General features: G+C 41.6%; 1 protein-coding gene across 1 annotated transcript in view; it reads left to right on the top strand.

The window, feature by feature from the left end:
- LOC119299145 overlaps window positions 1-19,289 on the top strand; it is a 25,197-nt gene extending 5,908 nt beyond the window's left edge. The window contains exons 2-6 of the mRNA XM_037576409.1: window positions 16,584-16,830; window positions 16,877-16,991; window positions 17,226-17,286; window positions 18,574-18,782; window positions 19,185-19,289. Coding sequence (XP_037432306.1) covers window positions 16,584-16,830; window positions 16,877-16,991; window positions 17,226-17,286; window positions 18,574-18,782; window positions 19,185-19,289 — 737 coding nt within the window. The remainder of the gene's footprint in view (window positions 1-16,583; window positions 16,831-16,876; window positions 16,992-17,225; window positions 17,287-18,573; window positions 18,783-19,184) is intronic.
- Window positions 19,290-21,652: the final 2,363 nt, after the last annotated feature.

Genomic DNA, 21,652 nt, shown 5'->3' with positions numbered 1-21,652 from the left:
CCCTCGGGCTCCGGAAACCCAACGGAAAAAAGGCTTAGGTTGTTAGGCAAATGTAAAACCAAGGTTGGGCCTTGCTGGAGGAGTTTTATTGAAAGCGAACTGTCAAGGGGTTCCCATAACACCCAACCGCGTAAGGAATGCAAAATCAAGGAACATAACACCGGTATGACGGAAACTAGGGCGACAAGAGTGGAACAAAACACCAGGAAAAAAGGCCGAGCCTTCCATCCTTTACCAAGTATATAGATGCATTAATTAAATAAGAGATATTGTGATATCCCAGCATAAACATGGTTTAATATGGAGCAATCTTTATCTTCACCTGCAACTAACAATGCTATAAGAGGGGTTGAGCAAAAGCGGTAACATAGCCAAACAACGGTTTGCTAGGAAAGGGTGGTTAGAGGCTTGACATGGCAATATGGGATGCATGATAAACAAGTGGTAGGTAGCGCGACATAGAGATAGAGCGAACAACTAGCAAGCAGAGATAGAAGTGATTTCGAGGGTATGGTCATCTTGCCTGCAAAGTTCTCAAAGTTGTCGAAAGCTTGCTCCTCGTTAGCGTACTCAACAGGTTCCTCGTTCACGTACTCGTCTCCCAGTTCTACCCGAAGCAAGAACACAAGCAATGGAACAACAATCAATCACGATGCAAAGCACAAGCAACATGATGCAATACATGGCATGATATGCAAGATATGATATGCAACGCATATGCGTGCTCCGGAAGGGAAAGAATGATCAAGGCATCAACTTGGCAAACCAAGTATGCCGCTGGAAAGATGAGATGATTTCGATTGAAATTGATATAAAGATCACCGGAAACGGATGCACGGTTTGCAAATGACAAGCAATACAATGATGACGCAAATCTGCGATTAACAGCACAATAGCACTTAGAATGCAACAAGAAACTAAGCTACTGCACTCCAACATATCAATAAAGCATATGGCAGTGATGTACAAGAGATTCTTGACAAAACATGAACACTGAGCTACGGCTAAATCACATTAGAACAGGTTCAAACAAGCATGGCAAAAGTGAAAAAGATATCAGCTTCATCGACTTAGTGAAAATACTAACATGTCGAAATAACAACAGGAAGCACAGTTTAGAGCAAGCAAACAACATGCTACAGGAGAGTATCATAGCAAGAAGACGCACGGCATGATTCTACTAAATGCATAGAACAAAAGTCCCTTACTGAACATGAGCCAAAAAGGCACAGAAAATATGATGGCAGCCATGTAAACATAGCAAGTTATGTTAACAGTTTCGGACTTGGTGAAAATACCAGGACATGGCAAAAACAGATTCATGATAGCAACTTTGCAAGCTCATGCCACTCACCACAAAGAATTAAATGACAACATAAGAATTCCTATTGCAAGATGACATGTTCATGAAGCTAACCATGGCAAGAGCAAGTTAATAGGATGCATGGATCACTAGCAAAACACATGGCAATATGGATTATCATGTTAACATTCTGCCGGGAACATTATTTAGCAAAAGTAGAGCAACAAAATGACATGCTAGAGCACTCCATAATTGCAACCAGAGGCAAGAATGGATAGAGCATAACCATATGTTCAAAACATCCTGACTGAAGTAACTCAAAATAGGCATGGATATCATGGTAGAAACTAGTTTACATGGCATCAAGATAACAGTAGGAAAAAAGGACTTGAATTGACGCAAATTTGTCTTTTTCACGAGAGGTGGATCAAAACTTTTGACACTCAACCATTTGGTCAATTGTGCATTAAATATGTCCTAGTATTTTAGAAAAATGATTCGGTACAATTTTGCAACAAATATATGGTAGGTCCTTCACAAAAAAAACTCATTTCGGGCACTCGAAAAATGGAAAATGAATTTTCCGTGCAAAGAAAATAAAAACTCCCTTAGGCAACATTGTTCGGAATTCCAAGATGCACCCTTGTGCACAATATGCGATCATTTGAACAAACTATGCCATGAATGTGGCCATAAGATTGATCATTTGGTTTGAAAGCCATGAATCTTCATGCATGATAGCTCATTTCTGTGAACACCTTTTTAAAATAATTGCCGTATTACAAGTTTATTATTTTTCCTGGAAACTTGGTCACATATAATGACACAATGCGAAGGTTTTCCAATTTTTTGATTTTTTTGAATTTTTTATGCCCGTTTCAAAATGCTAGCTAGTTGTTGAATCTTGGAAAACTTTTGATGTTTCTCTGATTAAATATATAATTATGTAACTAGAAATGATTTTTGGAAAAAAATAAAGAGCAAACAATAAGGTAGCTGCAGTTCAAATTTGACCCGCTTCCTACTGAATCAGCGGAAATTTGTCCTTTTCACCAGAGGTGGATCAAAACTTTTGAAACCCAACCATTTTGTCAATTGTGCATTAAATATGTCCTAGTATTTTAGAAAATTGATTAGGTCCAATTTTGTAACAAATACATGGTAGGTCCTTCACAAAAAGAACTCATTTCGGGCACTCAAAAATGGAAAATGAATTTTCCATGCAAAGAAAATGAAAACTCCCTTAGGCAACATTGTTTGGAATTCCAAGATGCATCCTTGTGCACAATATGAGATCATTTGAACAAACTATGCCATGAATGTGGCCATAAGATTGATCATTTGGCTTGAAAGCCATGAATCTTCACACATGATAGCTCATTTATGTGAACACCTTTTTAAAATAATTGCCGTATTACAAGTTTATTATTTTTCCTGGAAACTTGGTCACATATAATGACACAATGCGAAGGTTTCCCAATTTTTTGATGTTTTTTGATTTTTTTATGCCCGTTTCAAAATGCGGTCAAAACGGCGGGCTTGACCGTTCCTAGCTAGTGGTTGAATCTTGGAAAACTTTTGATATTTCTATGATTAAATAGATACTTATGTACCTAGAAATGATTTTTGGAAAAAATAAAGAGCAAACTATGAGGACGCTGCAGTTTAAATTTGATCCACTTCCTGCTGAATTGACGGAAATTTGTCAATTTGAACAAATTTGACCCACTTCCAGCCAAATCGTCGAAATTTTGTCAATTTGACGAGAGGTGGATAGACAGCTATTGAGACACAAGCATTTGGCCAATTGTACCTAAAATATGATCTAATATTATTGAAAAATAGAGTGGTGCCATTTTGCAACAAATATTGGTAGGTGCTTCAAAAAATATATACCATTTTCGACACTCCAAAGGTAGAAAATGTTTTTTTTTTGCAAATAAAACTCATTTTTGAGATCAATTTTTAAAGATATTTGTATTATTCCAGGTTTGTTATTTTCCTGAAAAACAAGTCTCACTTGTGACACGATGCTATTGTTCTTTTTTCTTTTCTTTTTCTATGATGTTATAAAATAGGTGACATGATTTAGCATATTATTTAATCGATTACGACCAATTTAGATGGTTATAAAATCGTCAAAGTGTGTACTACATTGTGATTGGTGGAACCGTTTGTGGCACGGATCGATGAGATGGTAGACATCCTACCATCCATTGCTAGCAATCCAATGTCCATCCGTCCATCCATGCAAAGAAAAGGAAAATAACCACCACACCAAACCCTACCTCTCTCTCACCTCTCCTCCCTTCCTTCCGCCCTCCGCCTCCCTCTCTCTGTCCCCGATCCAGATCGGCCTCTCTGATGACCCACAAGTATAGGGGATCTATCATAGTCCTTTCGATAAGTAAGAGTGTCGAACCCAACAAGGAGCAGAAGGAAATGATACGCGGTTTCCAGCAAGGTATTCTCTGCAAGTACTAAAATAAGTGGTAACAGATAGATTTATGATAAGATAATTTGTAACGAGCAACAAGTAACAAAAGTAAATAAGGTGCAGCAAGATGGCCCAATCCTTTTTGTAGCAAAGGACAAGCCTGGACAAACTCTTATATGATGTAAAGCGCTCCCGAGGACACATGGGAATATCGTCAAGCTAGTTTTCATCACGTTCATATGATTCGCGTTCGGTACTTTGATAATTTGGTATGTGGGTGGACCGGTGCTTGGGTGCTGTCCTTACTTGGACAAGCATCCCACTTATGATTAACCTCTATTGCAAGTATCCGCAAATACAACAAAAGTATTAAGGTAAACCTAACCATAGCATGAAACATATGGATCCAAATCAGCCCCTTATGAAGCAACGCATAAACTAGGGTTTAAGCTTCTGTCACTCTAGCAACCCATCATCTACTTATTACTCTGCAATGCCTTACTCTAGGCCCAAATAATGGTGAAGTGTCATGTACTCGACGTTCACACAACACCACTAGAGGAGAGACAACATACATCTCATCAAAATATCGAACGAATACAAAATTCACATGACTACTAATAGCAAGACTTCTCCCATGTCCTCAGGAACAAAAGTAACTACTCACAAAGCATAAACATGTTCATATCAGAGGGGTATTAATATGCATATAGGATCTGAACATATGATCTTCCACCAATTAAACCAACTAGCATCAACTACAAGGAGTAATTAACACTACTAGCAACCTACTAGCACCAATCCCAGACTTGGAGACAAGAATTGGATACAAGAGATGAACTAGGGTTTTGAGATGAGATGGTGCTGATGAAGATGTTGATGGAGATTGCCCTCTCCTGATGAGAGGAGCATTGGTGATGACGATGGCGATGATTTCCCCCTTAGGGAGGGAAGTTTCCCCAGCAGAACAGCTCCGCCAGAGCCCTAGATTGGTTCCTCCAAGGTTCCGCCTCATGGCGGCGGAGTTTTGTCCAAGAAGATGGTTTATGATTTTTTCCCATCAAAAGACTCTATATAGTAGAAGATGGCCACCGGAGGGCCACCAAGGGGCCCATGAGGTAGGGGGGCACGCCCAGGGGGTAGGGCAGTCCCCCCACCCTCGTGGGCAGGGTGTGGCCCCCCTGGTGAGGTTATTGCTCTCAGTATTTTTTATATATTTGGAAAACACCTTCCGTGAAGTTTCAGGACTTTTGGAGCTGTGCAGAATAGGTCTCTAATATTTGGTCCTTTTCCAGCCCAGAATCCCAGCTGCCGGCATTCTCCCTCTTTATGTAAACCTTGTAAAATAAGAGAGAATAGGCATAAGTATTGTGACATAATGTGTAATAACAGCCCATAATGCAATAAATATTGATATAAAAGCATGATGCAAAATGGACGTATCAACTCCCCCAAGCTTAGACCTCGCGTGTCCTCAAGCGAAAAGCCGAAATCTAAAAATATGCCCCCATGTTTAGAGATAGAGGTGTCGATAAAAATAAAATACGGACATGAGGGCATCATGATCATTCTTAGAACAACAACTTACATAATTCTTTGTCATATAATATCTAATGCTAGAGTAATAATTCAATCACAATATCAAGTATGAATCGTAAACTTCATTGAAAACTAACAAACTACAATCTCAGTCATTGAAGCAATTGCAATTTATCATAACATAGGAAAGAGTCAATGTATAAGAGCTTTTTAGCAAGTCCACATACTCAACTATCATATAATCTTTCACAATTGCTGATACTCACGCAATACTTATGGGTATGGAGTTTTAATCGGACACAGAGAAAGATAGGGGCTTATAGTTTTGCCTCCCAACGTTTTTCCTCAAGGGTAATGTCAATAGTAATAGTTCATGAAAACTCACATCCAATTAGCCATATATACCAGGATCTTTCCAACGTATTGTGCTTGCCAAAGGATAAAATGTAAAAAGGAAGGGTGAAGATCACTGTCGGTGTCAAAACCGGCGGATCTCGGGTAGGGGGTCCCGAACCGTGCGTCTAGGTCGGATGGTAACAGGAGGCAGGGGACATGATGTTTTACCCATGTTCGGGCCCTCTTGATGGAGGTAAAACCCTACGTCCTGCTTGATTAATATTGATGATATGGGTAGTACAAGAGTAGATCTACCACAAGATCAGAGAGGCTAAACCCTAGAAGCTAGCCTATGGTATGATTGTTGTTCCCCCTACGGACTAAAACCCTCCGGTTTATATAGACACCACAGAGGAATAGGGTTACACAGAGTCAGTTACAATGGTAGGAGATCTACATATCCGTATCGCCAAGCTTGCCTTCCACGCCAAGGAAAGTCCCTTCCGGACATGGGACGAAGTCCTCAATATTGTATCTTCATAGTCCAGGAGTCCGACCAAAGGTATAGTCCGGCTATCCGGACACCCCCTAATCCAGGACTCCCTCAGTAGCCCTCGAACCAGGCTTCAATGACGACGAGTCCGGCACGCAAATTGTCTTCAACATTGCAAGGCGGGTTCTTCTCCAAATTCCGTGTACCTGTTGAATAGTGTCCGGTTTCTTGTAAATGTAGTGCTCCTTGGCTTCTACGCCCAATAATGGCCGTTTTCCACGTGTCAAACGAATACGAAAAGTCAGGGTGTTTTTTATATTTACACCCCTAGCCGCATGAATGAGCCGCCTATTTAAGGGGACGAGGATTTAGATCCAAACCACACCTTCTCCCTTCCGCGAGTATTCATCAGAGCATATCCGACAGAGGTCCATTCTATCATGGCCGGCCGCCGCAGCTCCTCCTCTCGTCCTTCCAGCCCTCAGCCTGGAGATTGGAAGAGGTGCTCCATCCCGCACAGTGAGCTAGTGAAGCTCCAGACCAAGGGATTTCTCCCCCCGGCCTATATGGTCCCGGTTCGAGCCGGACTTGCCACCTATAATGGCGGAGAGCAAGCGGAGAGCGCCCCCAATCCCTTCAAAGGAAAGCGGGTATGACTTGTCCCTTACTTAATAAGAGGGCTCGGATTTCCAATTCACCTGTTTCTCCGGGGGCTACTGGAGTTCTACGGCCTCCAGCTGCACAACCTCAATCTTGCCTCCATATTGCATATCGCAGGCTTCGTAGCCCTTTGCGAGCTGTTCTTGGGCTGCGAGGCTCATTTCGCGCTGTGGAAAAGGCTATTCTACCTTGTGCCCCGCTCTAAGGAGGGGTCAATATATCAAGTGGGCGGAGCCGAAGTGTGGCACATCGCCGGGACCGAATATCTATCCTGAACCCCAAAGAAGGCATCCGAGGAGTGGCCTTCGGAATGGTTTTATATAGAGGATGTCCCGCTGCCGGATCCTGTCCGGATCGGCCTCCCTGAGTTCAACGGTGCTCCCCTGAAGAAGCACTTAAGCTGGCGTCCACGGAGCCCTCAGAGGGAAAGCGACAAGGATGTTCTTTACCTGATGGGCCGGATAAGATTGTTAGCTCATTCCGGACTGACCATGATCGGGGTTATGGCCGAATGCATCATGCGAGGGGTGCAGCCGCTTCAGTATAGAGGCCACCCCATGTGGGACTTCAACAGGGAGGACGACGCCACCCGCTACGGCCGCAAGGGGCCGGATTCGGCTGCCGCTCTACTAAAGATCTTGTCCACTTTGTACAAGGGAGAAAAGGAGGAATTTCTCCGCGTCAACCCACAGGGTGGATTTTCTATGTACAATCCCCCAAGCTGGGTAAGTGGTCACTTTTACTTGCCCATCCGTTTCATATTCCCATCGTTAAATATTCAGTCTAACGACTTCAACGCAGGAACTGCGCCAGGCTGTTAAAGAAATAAACAGCCCTCGTCCACAACCCGAAGACCCAGGACGGTCCCTCGACCCGTCCTCTCAAGAGGATCCGGTCTTATCTGTGGAGCTGATTGATGGGGTATTTCATCAATTGAGCAAGGACAACGCCTTGGTGGTCATTACGGTCGATTACCCGGGGCTACTCCCAGCCTCACAGGTAACTGAGACCAAAGTCCCAGCACTTTGAAAAGGGATCTGTCCTCGCGTGTTTTCGATTACCGTATGACAACCGTGTTTTGCAGAGGAGGTCCTTGAGACGGGAGGCCGAGCCTGCAGCGACAGGATGGTAGGGGATCCCGAATTGTGCGTCTAGGTCGGATGGTAATAGGAGGCAGGGGACACGATGTTTTACCCAGGTTCGGGCCCTCTTGATGGAGGTAAAACCCTACGTCCTGCTTGATTAATATTGATGATATGGTAGTACAAGAGTAGATCTACCACGAGATCAGAGAGGCTAAACCCTAGAAGCTAGCCTATGGTATGATTATTGTTCCCCCTACAGACTAAAACCCTCCGGTTTATATAGACACCAGAGAGGGCTAGGCTTACACAGATTCCGTTACAATGGTAGGAGATCTACATATCCGTATCGCCAAGCTTGACTTCCACGCCAAGGAAAGTCCCTTCCGGACACGGGACGAAGTCTTCAATATTGTATCTTCATAGTCCAGGAGTCCGGCCGAAGGTATAGTCCGGCTATCCGGACACCCCCTAATCTAGGACTCCCTCAATCACCATGACTCTTATGCAATGTAGGAGATAAAAGTAAAAGATAGGCCCTTCGCAGAGGGAAGCAGAGGTTGTCATGCGCTTTTATGGTTGGATGCACAAAATCTTAATGCGCAAGAACGTCACTTTATATTGCCACTTGTGATATGGACCTTTATTATGCAGTCTGTCGCTTTTATTACTTCCATATCACATGCTCGTATAAAGCTTATTTCCTCCACACCAATCAATCATACATATTTAAAGAGCAATTTTTTATTGCTTGCACCGATGACAACTTACTTGATGGATCTTGCTCAATCCATAGGTAGATATGGTGGACTCTTATGGCAAGACTGTTTTAAGGGTATTTGGAAGCACAAGTAGTATCTCTACTTGGTGCAATGAATTTGGCTAGCATGAGGGGGAAAGGGGCAAGCTCATCATGTTGGAAGATCCAAGACAATATAATTTATCTTAGATGTAAGAAAACATAACCCATTACGTTGTCTTCCTTGTCCAATGTCAACTCTTTAGCATGTTATATTTTAATGAGTTCTCACAATCATAAAAGATGTCCAAGATAGTATATTTATATGTGAAGACCTCTCTTTCTTTATTACTTCCTATTAATTGGAACGATGACCAAAACTATGTTTGTCAACTCTCAACAACTTTTATTTATCATACTCTTTCTATGTGAGCTCATTACTCTCCATAAGACTCATATGATCTCTTTGTTTCTTTTTATTTCTTTCTCTTTTCTTTTATTCCCTTAGGGTCATGGCAAAATAATCAAGCCCTTGGACTCAACACTAATCGTTATTATATAGCTCACGGACTCGATTACATAGAAGGATAATAAAGCAAAACTCACAACTAGATCATACTAAGAACTTTTATTCTACTAGATCGAGATACTACCAAAAGGATCGAACTAAGAAAAATGGTAAAGATAAAAGTGATGGTGATGCGGTACCGGGGCACTCCCCCAAGCTTGGTAGTTGCCAAGTGGAGTGCCCATACCAGATACTCAATTCTTCTTTGTTGGTGGAGACGGTGGGGATGTTGATGATGGATAGTCGCACATCGAGCGTGGTAGATCTTCTAACTTGCGGATAATGCCCTTGAGTGCGATGACATGCTCCTTTAACAAAATATTTTCATGTGTGAGATACTTATTTTGTATACAGCTAACTCAATCATCCTGAAAGCTTCGATTTCTATTGGAGTAAGATGATTGTGATCCAGTTGAAGGGTGTCTTATGCTGCCGGAACTTGGTCCTCCATGGCCTTCTTGATCCCTTCATCCTTGTTGATCTCCATGGGTTCTTCTCTCTTCAGCTCTATCTTCATTAGCCAAGCATCATTGCCCTCATGGTTGGAGGAGGAGGGAGACGACATGGTGCCTGGCCTTGACAACCCTGACAGAAAATAGCTCGAAACAAAGACAGGAGATTTTTACCGACCAAAATACGTGTCGTGTACGAAAACGGAGTCCGGAGAGCACACGAGGTGCCCACAAGGTAGGGGGGCGTGCCCAGTAGGGTAGGGCGCGCCCTCCACCCTCGTGGAGCCCTCGTGTCCTTCCCGGACTGCTGCTTATTTTTCTAAATATTCCAAAACGGAGAAATATTGCCTTAAAACTGTTTTGGAGTCGGTTTACTTACCGTACCACATACCTATTCCTTTTCGGAGTCTGAAACGTTCCGGAAAGTGTCCTTTATGTATTCCTCCGGGGTTACGGCTTCGATAACATTGGTTTCAACATTTATGGGATTACCTGAGATATAGTGTTTGATTCTTTGACCGTTCACCACCTTCGGATTGGTGCCTTCGAAGTTGTTGATTTTTATGGCACTGGAATGGTAGACCTCCTCGATAACGTAAGGACCTTCCCATTTAGAGAGAAGTTTTCCTGCAAAAAATCTTAAACAAGAGTTGTATAACAATACATAGTCACCTACATTAAACTCACGCTTTTGTATCCTTTTGTCATGCCATCTTTTAACTTTTTCTTTAAACAACTTGGCATTTTCGTAGGCTTGGGTTCTCCATTCATCAAGTGAGCTAATATCGAATAACCTCTTCTCATCGGCAAGTTTAAAATCATAATTAAGTTCTTTAATAGCCCAATAAGCCTTGTGTTCTAGTTCGAGAGGTAAATGACATGCTTTTCCGCAGACCATTTTATACGGAGACATACCCATAGGATTTTTATATGCAGTTCTATAGGCCCATAATGCATCATCAAGTTTCTTGGACCAATTCTTTCTAGACCTATTAACAGTCTTTTGCAAAATTAATTTGATTTCTCTATTACTCGATTCTACTTGACCACTAGACTGAGGGTGATAAGGAGATGCAATTCTATGATTAACATCATATTTAGTAAGCATTTTACGGAAAGCACCATGAATAAAATGTGAACCACCATCAGTCATTAAATATCTAGGGACTCCAAATCTTGGAAAAATAACTTCTTTAAGCATCTTAATAGAGGTGTTATGATCAGCACTACTAGTTGGAATATAGCTTCTACCCACTTAGTAACATAATCAACAGCATCTAAAATATGTGTATAACCATTAGAGGAAGGAAAAGGTCCCATATAGTCAAAGCCCCAAACATCAAATGGTTCAATAACAAGTGAATAATTCATAGGCATTTCTTGATGTCTACTAATATCACCAATTCTTTGACATTCATCACAAGATAAGACAAACTTACGGGCATCCTTGAAGAGAGTAGGCCAATAAAAACCAGATTGCAGTACCTTATGTGCAGTTCTATCTCCAGCATGGTGTACTCCATAAGCTTCGGAGTGACACTTGCGTAGGATCTGTTCCTGTTCATGCTCAGGTACACAACGCCTAATAACACCATCTATTCCTTCTTTATAAAGATGTGGGTCATCCCAAAAGTAAAGCCTCAAATCATAGAAGAACTTTTTCTTTTGCTGGTATGTGAAACTAAGTGGTATGAACTTAGCAACAATGTAATTAGCATAATCAGCATACCATGGAGCAGTATGAGAAGCATTTCTGACATTTAATTGCTCATCAGGAAAGCTATCATCAATAGGTAGTGGGTCATCAAGCACATTTTCTAACCTAGACAAGTTGTCTGCAACGGGGTTCTCAGCTCCTTTTCTATCAACAATATGCAAATCAAATTCTTGTAGCAAGAGAACCCATCTAATAAGTCTAGGTTTAGCATCTTCCTTTTCCATAAGATATTTAATAGCAGCATGATCAGTGTGAATAGTTACTTTAGAATCAACAATATAAGGTCTAAACTTATCACAAGCAAATACAACTGCTAAGAATTCCTTTTCAGTGGTAGCATAGTTTCTTTGAGCAATGTCTAGAGTTTTACTAGCATATTGAATAACATTAAGTTTCTTATCAACTCTTTGTCCTAGAACAACACCTACAGCATAATCACTAGCATCACACATAATTTCAAAGGGTAAATTCCAATCAGGTGGCTGAACAATAGGTGCAGAGATCAATGCTTTCTTAAGTATTTCAAATGCTTCTACACAATCATCATCAAAGACAAATGGTATATCTTTTTGTAATAAATTAGTCAGAGGCCGAGAAATTTTTGAGAAGTCCTTAATGAACCTCCTATAAAAACCGACATGACCAAGGAAACTTCTTATACCTTTGACGTCCTTGGGACATGGCATCTTTTCAATAGCATCAACCTTGGCTTTATCAACTTCAATACCTCTTTCAAAAACTTTATGCCCCAAGACAATACCTTCATTAACCATAAAGTGGCACTTTTCCCAATTCAAGACAAGATTAGTTTCTTCACATCTCTGCAAAACTCAATCAAGGTTGCTCAAGCAATCATCAAAAGAAGATCCATAGACGGAAAAGTCGTCCATGAAAACCTCACAAATCTTTTCACAAAAGTCAGAGAATATAGCCATCATGCATCTTTGAAAGGTAGCAGGTGCATTACATAAACCAAAAGGCATACATCTATAAGCAAAAGTACCAAAAGGGCATATAAAAAGTAGTCTTTGATTGATCTTTGGCTGACACAGGTATTTGAGAGAAACCAGAATAACCATCTAGAAAGCAAAAATGTGCATGTTTAGATAATCTTTCTAGCATTTGATCGATAAAAGGTAAGGGATAATGATCCTTTGTAGTAGCCTTATTTAATTTGCGGAAATCAATTACCATCCTATAACCTGTAATAATTCTTTGAGGAATCAATTCATCTTTATCATTAGGAACAACAGTAATACCTCCTTTCTTAGGGACACAATGGACAGGGCTTACCCACTGACTATCAGCAACGAGATAAATTATACCTGCCTCAAGGAGCTTTAGTATCTCCTTTCTTACCACTTCTTTCATTTTAGGATTCAGCCGGCGTTGATGATCATGAACTGGTTTAGCATCTTCTTCCAAATTTATTTTATGTTGACATAGAGTGGAACTAATGCCCTTAAGATCATCAAGAGTATACCCAATAGCAGCACGGTGCTTCTTCAGAGTTTTCAATAATCTCCCTTCTTCATGTTCTGAATGGTTAGCACTAATAATAACAGGATATATCTTTTTCTCATTGAGATAAGCATATTTAAGAGTATCAGGTAACGGTTTAAGCTCAAACACGGGATCACCCTTGGGTGGAGGAGGATCCCCTAGGATTTCAACAGGTAATTTTTTTTCCAGAATAGGTTCCTGTTTAAAGAATACTTCATCTAATTCCCTTCTTACATTCATAAACATATCATTTTCATGGTCTAGCAAGTATTGTTCTAAAGGATCACTAGGAGGTACGGCAATAGAAGCAAGACCAATAATTTCATCCTTACTAGGTAATTCTTCTTCACGGTGTTGTCTACTAAATTTAGAAAAATTAAATTCATGAGTCATATCATCTAAACCGATAGTAACAACATCCCTTTTGCAATCTATGGTAGCATTAACATTATTTAAGAAGGGTCTACCAAATATAATGGGGCAAAAGCTATCTTGTGGTGAACCAAGAACAAGAAAATCAGCAGGATATTTAGTTTTCCCACACAAGACTTCAACATCTGTAACAATTCCCATTGGTGAAATATATCACTATTGGCAAGTTTAATTGTGACATCAATATCTTCCATCTCAGCAGGTGCAATATCGTGCATAACTTCTTTGTATAAGGAATAAGGTATTGCACTAGCACTAGCACCCATATCACATAAGCCATGATAACAATGATCTCCTATTTTAACAGAAATAACAGGCATGCCTACTACAGGTCTAGGTTTATCTTTATCATGGGGTTTAGCAATTCTAGCAGTTCCGTTACAGAAATATATAACATGCCCATCTATATTATCAGACAAGAGATCTTTAACAATAGCAATATTAGGTTCAACTTTAACTTGCTCAGGAGGTGTACAAGTTTTAATATTGCTTTTACGAACCACAGTTGAAGCTTTAGCATGATCCTTTATCCTAACAGGGAAAGGTGGTTTCTCAACATAAGAAATAGGAACAATAGGATCATTATAAGTGATAGTCTTTTCTTCAACTTTAATAGGTGCATCTACTTTTACTTCTATGGGAGGATGATATTTAAACCACTTCTCCTTGGGAAGGTCAATATAAGTAGCAAAAGATTCACAGAAAGAAGCTATTATCTCAGAGTCAAGTCCATATTTAGTGCTAAATTTACGAAAAATATCGGTATCCATAAAAGATTTAACACAATCAAAACTAGGTGTCATACCTGACTCCTTACCATTGTCGAGGTCCCAATCTTCAGAGTTGCGTTTAATCCTTTCCAATAAATTCCATTTGAATTCAATAGTCTTCATCATAAAAGAGCCAGCACAAGAAGTATCAAGCATGGTGCGATTGTTACCAGAAAGCCGAGCATAAAAATTTTGAATAATCATTTCTCTTGAGAGCTCATGATTGGGGCATGAATATAACATTGATTTAAGCCTCCCCCAAGCTTGAGCGATGCTTTCTCCTTCGCGAGGCCAAAAGTAATATATATAATTGCGATCACGATGAAGAAGATGCATAGGATAAAACTTCTGATGAAATTCCAATTTCAATCGTTTGTAATTCCAAGACCTCATATCATCACATAGCTTATACCATGTCGATGCATCTCCCCTCGGAGATAAGGGGAAGACCTTCTTCTTAACAACATCTCTGGGTACACCTGCAAGCTTAAATAATCCACAAACTTGATCCACATATATCAAATGTTCATCAGGATGTTTTGTTCCATCTCTTAGAAAAGGATTAGCTAGCAGTTTTTGTATCATACCCGAAGGAACTTCAAAGCAAGCACTTTCATTTTCATTTTCATTTTCAGTAGGTTCAGTAGGTTGAGGAGCAACTCTTTGCTCTACTGGTCGGGGTGAAGATACCCCGAACAAGCCCCTCAAAGGATTACCTTCCATGGTAATAAGTGACAGTAAATTTCAGCACACTATATAAATTTTTCCTTACCAAATTCCACCTACCAAAGGCGCTTCACTCCCTGGAAACGGCGCCAGAAAAGAGTCTTGATGACCCACAAGTATAGGGGATCTATCATAGTCCTTTCGATAAGTAAGTGTCAAACCCAACGAGGAGCAGAAGGAAATGATAAGCGGTTTCCAGCAAGGTATTCTCTGCAAGTACTGAAATAAGTGGTAACAGATAGTTTTGTGATAAGATAATTTGTAACGAGCAACAAGTAACAAAAGTAAATAAGGTGCAGCAAGATGGCCCAATCCTTTTTGTAGCAATGGACAAGCCTAGAGAAACTCTTATATGATGTAAAGCACTCCCGAGGACACATGGGAATATTGTCAAGCTAGTTTTCATCATGTTCATATGATTCGCGTTCGGTACTTTGATAATTTGGTATGTGGGTGGACCGGTGCTTGGGTGCTGTCCTTACTTGGACAAGCATCCCACTTATGATTAAACTCTATTGCAAGCATCCGCAAATACAACAAAAGTATTAAGATAAACCTAACCATAGCATGAAACATATGGATCCAAATTAGCCCCTTACGAAGCAATACATAAACTAGGGTTTAAGCTTCTGTCACTCTAGCAACCCATCATCTCCTTATTACTCCGCAATGCCTTCCTCTAGGCCCAAATAATGGTGAAGTGTCATGTAGTCGATGTTCACATAACACCACTAGAGGAGAGACAACATACATCTCATCAAAATATCGAAAGAATACCAAATTCACATGACTACTAATAGCAAGACTTCTCCCATGTCCTCAGGAACAAAAGTAACTACTCACAAAGCATAAACATGTTCATAATCAGAGGGGTATTAATATGCATATAGGATCTGAACATATGATCTTCCACCAATTAAACCAACTAGCATCAACTACAAGGAGTAATTAACACTACTAGCAACCTACTAGCACCAATCCCGGACTTGGAGACAAGAATTGGATACAAGAGATGAACTAGGGTTTTGAGATGAGATGGTGTTGATGAAGATGTTGATGGAGATTGCCCTCTCCCGATGAGAGGAGCGTTGGTGATGATGATGGCGATGATTTCTCCCTCCGAGAGGGAAGTTTCCCCGGCAGAACAGCTCCACCAGAGCCCTAGATTGGTTCCGCCAAGGTTCTGCCTCGTGGCGGCGGAGTTTCGTCCGAGAAGATGTCTTATGCTTTTTTCCCATTGAAAGACTCCATATAGCATAAGATGGCCACCAGAGGGCCACCAGGGGGCCCACGAGGTAGGGGGCGCGCCCAGGGGGTAGGGCGCGCCCCCCACCCTCGTGGGCAGGGTGTGGCCCCCTGGTTAGGTTCTTGCTCTCAGTATTTTTTTATATATATTTGGAAAACATCTTCCGTGAAGTTTCAGGACTTTTGGAGCTGTGCAGAATAGGTCTCTAATATTTGCTCCTTTTCCAGCCCAGAATCCCAGCTGCCGCATTCTCCCTCTTTATGTAAACCTTGTAAAATAAGAGAGAATATGCATAAGTATTGTGACATAATGTGTAATAACAGCCCATAATGCAATAAATATTGATATAAAAGCATGATGCAAAATGGACGTATCACTCTCCATCACCCCTCGCGCCGCGCCCTCCTTCCCTCGTGCTAGCACCGGCGGCGTCCTCCTTCCTTTCTATCACCGGCGGCGCCCTCCTTCCCTCGCGCTGCACCCGAACCTTGCTCCCGCTCCCGCTCCCAGCTCTTCTTCCTCCTCCGCTGCAGCTAAGGTTTCGTCTCCCCGATTCCCAATCCCCGAAGCTCTGATCCAGCAGCAACAGCGATATCGGCTGTGGGAGATCCTCTCCAAGGTCAAGCACGTCCAGGCCAAGCCTGCTGGCCGCCTTCGCGGGTGACTGCCTCAGCGGTGACGACGGCGGCCTCGTCGTCCCCGGAGGTCGTGGCACCCCTCAAGGCCGACCTCCACCACGTGAGTGATCCATCGATCTCGTCTCTCCAACAGTTCGGTTCTCGCCGCTTCGATTCCTTTGATTCAACAAGATACTGTGTACCACTTCGGTACGTGCGTGCGTGTGAGCTGACTCTTCTTCTGCGTGGTTCGTAGGTGTTCCGGATGCACACACGAGTTCGACCTGGACAAGCCGTCGGTGCTGCCGGAGGTGGCAGATTTCTTCAGTGGCCACGGAATCGAGGACTTCACCTTCAGCAGGGGCAGGCTGGTCAGTGCAGCTGCCATGAATCTCTAGTAGGAAATGTGTGGGATGATGTGTCTATTTGGTTTCCACTAAATTAGTTTGCATAGCTTCTGGTCACCTAATCCAGCAACAGAGAATAATTTTAGGTTCAAAATGTTCCCACTTCCTAGTAAATGTTTTAGGTGCATAAGAAATTGATGTGATTAGTTGGTGGATTTGCTTTGTCGCTAAGTCTGAATGTGGGAACCTTGTTTTTAGTCAGAATGGCGTTGCCGGGCAAAGCTAGTGGTACGCGGAACACCAGAGAAACCACTGATTGGCCTGTATCACATTCACACATGATACTCTTAATATAGAGTTGTTTTCCGAGCTAGTTCTGTTTACTCTTAATATAGGTTTATTTGTCACCAATACTTGCTTGCTATGCTATAGTAGACCTTGTTCATATTTATTAGCTAAGTTTTCTTGTCCTTGGTATCTATATGCATGTCATTTGTGTTTCAGGCTTTCTCTGAAATGAAATAATAGGTCTATTAGTCACCAATACTTGAGTTAATCTAACTCCTTACGTGCTATGCTATAGTAGGCCTTGTTCATATTTATTAGCGAAGTTTGCTTGTCCACAGTGATCCATATACATGCCATTTGTGTTTAACGTTCTTTGAAATGAAATAATAAGATTCACACTCCATGGACCAGGACGACCACTGGGACCTCCATGGCAATGATGAAGCATGCACATGGTCGAGCTCGATGGATCAACAGTGCCTCAGTGTGGTGCAGCCGAGTTGGGCCACTCCAGTGCATCAGGAACTCTGCATGCTGCTGTCATTTGTCTCATCATCTTAACTACTACAGTAGTAGGAGTATTTTATATGCTGTTCATTTCTTGGCCACCCAGCATGTTTGCTAATCATCCATTTGCCTCATGTTATATGATCCCTACCTAGTAACTTCATTGTATGCAGACTTGTGGTGTTGGTTCAGTTTAGTCAATTTAATATATATACTGCTATGCTACTACTACTACTACTGTCTGCATTTAATCCTGATTAGTAGCTTCATCAATAAGTGGCAAACAAAACAATGTTAATTTTCATCTTATCTCTGTAACAACCAAAGGAGTTGAATTGCAGCATGCATGTCAAAGTTGGGTTCAATTCTTGGGCAATATATGGTAGTTTCCACTCTTCACGCCCAAGATTAGTATGCTATAGCTCTCCTCCCTCACTCCATACATCCAGGTACTAGTTACCCAACGAGTAGCCCTGCACCTCGCTAGATCTCGCCCAACCCCGCTCATCTTGCTGCTTGTGGTAGGGAATACTCTCTGTTGAGTATTTTGAGGAATGAATATCTATTAAGTATGGAGTTAGGATTATCTAATAAAATTTCTACTATATATATGCATGAAACTGAGATTACTAGAATCATTTACACAAGATACACCCTTTGAATTGAATTGATTGGTTCAGTTTCGTATATTCTTCACCCAGCCTTCTATCATGCTTGTAACTAGTGCTCTGCTCATGTTGTTAGACATGATTTCCACTTCCTGCCATCCCAGCCTTCTATCATGCTTACAAGATTTTTCTTTGCACTGTAGTAGCACCAGTACCTTGCTGCTGTTGGGAACGGAAGGGAGTTGTTCCATGGACTGAATCTGGGGAGAAAATCACCTTCGGCATGTACACCATCACCTTGGGCAATCTTGTGGTGCTGATGCTCGGCCTCAACATGTCCTGGAGTGCCATTAGAGCCGCCCTCACGCTCATCTTCCTCGACTTCAAGGACGCTCGCCCCTGCCTCGAGAAGGTAATTATCTATCCATCCATCTGCAGTTAACTAAGTTGTGCCCCATTGATGTCCTACTACTGTTAATTGTTACTACCATGGTGCTGATGCTGTTCAGAATATGATATGTGCCTTAATTCTAAGTTCTGGTCTCTCTTAAGAGACACTTCTAGCTTTTCTGACTCAAAGTTGTTAACTTGGTACTGCATGAGTTTTACTACTGCTAACACAGAGAGTATTTACTACTGCCAACACAAAGATTTTGTATGCATGCTACCTGATGAGTGCTTTCTTTGTAATATTTCACCTTCGTATGCATAGGTTTATTTGGTTTGAATTCTGCATGACATGAAATAGATATTTATAGTGTTTTTCTCAACTTGTTTTCACTGTCACTTGATATATACTAGCTTGTACTTGAAGCTGTGGGTTAATGTTGGTGGTTTTGTTCTACTTGGATGCATTGGTACCCATCATCGAGCGAACGGATGCAACAGCGGCAAGAAGCTCATGGCTGTGTGCATCTAAAGCACACCATGGACACCATCCACTTCCTCATCAATGCTAACTCAATCCAGATCATCGTCGACACTATCATCCATAGGTATCTTCCTTGGTTCCCTTTATTCTCTCCTTCCTTTGTGATGTTAGTATGCGTGTGCTGACGAGTATTGTTAGATCTTGCCAGTTGAATGTATGGTCGTGATAGTAGAATGGTATTTTGTTTTAGGCGCAATGTGTTGTAGTGCAGTTTTTTGCACAACCTACATATGTGCCATGCATATTCATATTGTGTCTCTGTTTCTTATATGAACTACTATCTCATTTTAACTAGCTCAACAACAAAAAGCATGGTACTAGCTGAATTTGTGTTATCATTCTAAATACATGCCCTTTTCTTGAATGGTCTGTTCATAATATATTTGCCCCAGTTTCTCTCATTCTTCTCTGATTCATGTAACATGATGACAGAGGAAGCCATGTTGTTGTTTTGTTTGGTCTCAGCCCTGACTATCGCCGTCGAGCGAGTCCGGCGTGTTGTTCATCTGACTATGGTTCCAGGCCTGACTACCCCAGTTTTGTCCCAGTTTTTGTCCTGTTGAAGTTGCATAGAAATATGGGAGAGTCCAGCGAGTCCAGTGTGTTGTTCATGGCAGGAGCTTGTGAAGTAGTACTATATTACACTTGTAGAGCTTGTAAAGTATTGTATTATACATGGCCCTTTGTAATGGCACGGATAGAGCTTGTATTATGTGATCTGGTTGCTCTTGTTTAAGTATTATGTGTGTGTTTTGTCTCTGCCAATCTAAATACTGCTTGAAATATGAAGAATATGAGTCAGATAGATGGGACCCACTTACCTGACAAATGGAAACCTGCTACCAGAACCTAACAATTGGGACCCATCTGACTAGTGGACCCATTTAATAAAAAAGAAATGAAATTGTTTAGCCAAAATGGCCGCGGCCCAACAATAAAAAAGGCTGCAATGTTGGGCTTGGCCCATGAAGCCGATCAAAAATTGATAGAAAAAAAAATAAAAAGGCCGAATTAATGGGCTTGGCCCATGTAGAACAGCGAATCGGACCGGGCTGAATCTTATCAATGACCTTTTCATTTGGTCGTAATTTTGCCACATCAGATTGCCACGTCGGATCCGACATGGCCTGGGCAGACAACCAGTGACCAAAACAAAAGGTCATGGGTTCAACGACCTTCTGTTTTGGTCGTAAACGTCTACGACCTTCTCACAGAGAAGGTCGTTAATTTCAGTTTACGACCGCCAGCTTTTGACCTTCTGTTTTTGGTCACAAAAAGGTCGCAAATGAAAAACTATGACCTTTCAGCGGCCAATAGTGAGGGTCACAAGTTGACATATTTCTTGTAGTGTTGGTTGAATGATGCTATCCTTTATATTCCACATACGATCATGCACTTGCTTGGTGATGAGTGCATGCTTTTAATTTCTATAATTTTGAGCGCACCACCAAGATGTATGTGACATGGAAGAGTAACCCATGATCCCAATCAATTGTGCATTTGCATTCAAAAGCAAATTTTAAATAATGCACAAATTTAGGGGGAGCTCTTGCTTATCACATACTTCTCAAAGTGACGATGTTTCTTAATCTTATAATCATTTGTCGAAGCTTTGATCTATATGTTGACATCAATTACCAAAAAGGGGGAGATTGAAAGTGCAACTATCCCTGGGTGGATTTGGTAATTCCTAAAAACATATAGCTCATTGAGCTAATGCTACTTGAAGATAAATATTTCAGAAAAAGCTCAATGATTGGCATGGCATGGATTAGAAAAGTGGACCCCTCAAAATGCTAAGGACAAAAGGATTGGTGTCGGTGTCAAAACCGGCGGATCTCGGGTAGGGGGTCCCGAACTGTGCGTCTAAGGTGGATGGTAATAGGAGGCAGGGGACACGATGTTTTACCTAGGTTCGGGCCCTCTTGATGGAGGTAAAACCCTACATCCTGCTTGATTTATTCTTGATGATATGAGTATTACAAGAGTTGATCTACCACGAGATCAGAGAGGCTAAACCCTAGAAGCTAGCCTATGGTATGATTTTCTGTTGTCCTACGGACTAAAACCCTCCGGTTTATATAGATACCGGAAGGAGCTAGGGTTACACAAGGTCAGTTACAAAGGAGGAGATATACATATCCGTACTGCCTAGCTTGCCTTCCACGCCAAGTAGAGTCCTATCCGGACACGAGATGAAGTCTTCAATCTTGTATCTTCATAGTCCAACAGTCCGGCCAAAGGATATAGTCCGGCTGTCCGGAGACCCCCTAATCCAGGACTCCCTCAGTAGCCCCTGAACCAGGCTTCAATGACGATGAGTCCGGCGCGCAGTATTGTCTTCGGCATTG

Source organism: Triticum dicoccoides, chromosome 5A (assembly GCF_002162155.2).
Source record: "Triticum dicoccoides isolate Atlit2015 ecotype Zavitan chromosome 5A, WEW_v2.0, whole genome shotgun sequence".
Lineage (NCBI taxonomy): Eukaryota > Viridiplantae > Streptophyta > Magnoliopsida > Poales > Poaceae > Triticum > Triticum dicoccoides.
The sequence above is the reverse complement of the archived record's forward strand: the minus strand, read 5'-3'. Positions and strand labels throughout refer to the sequence as shown.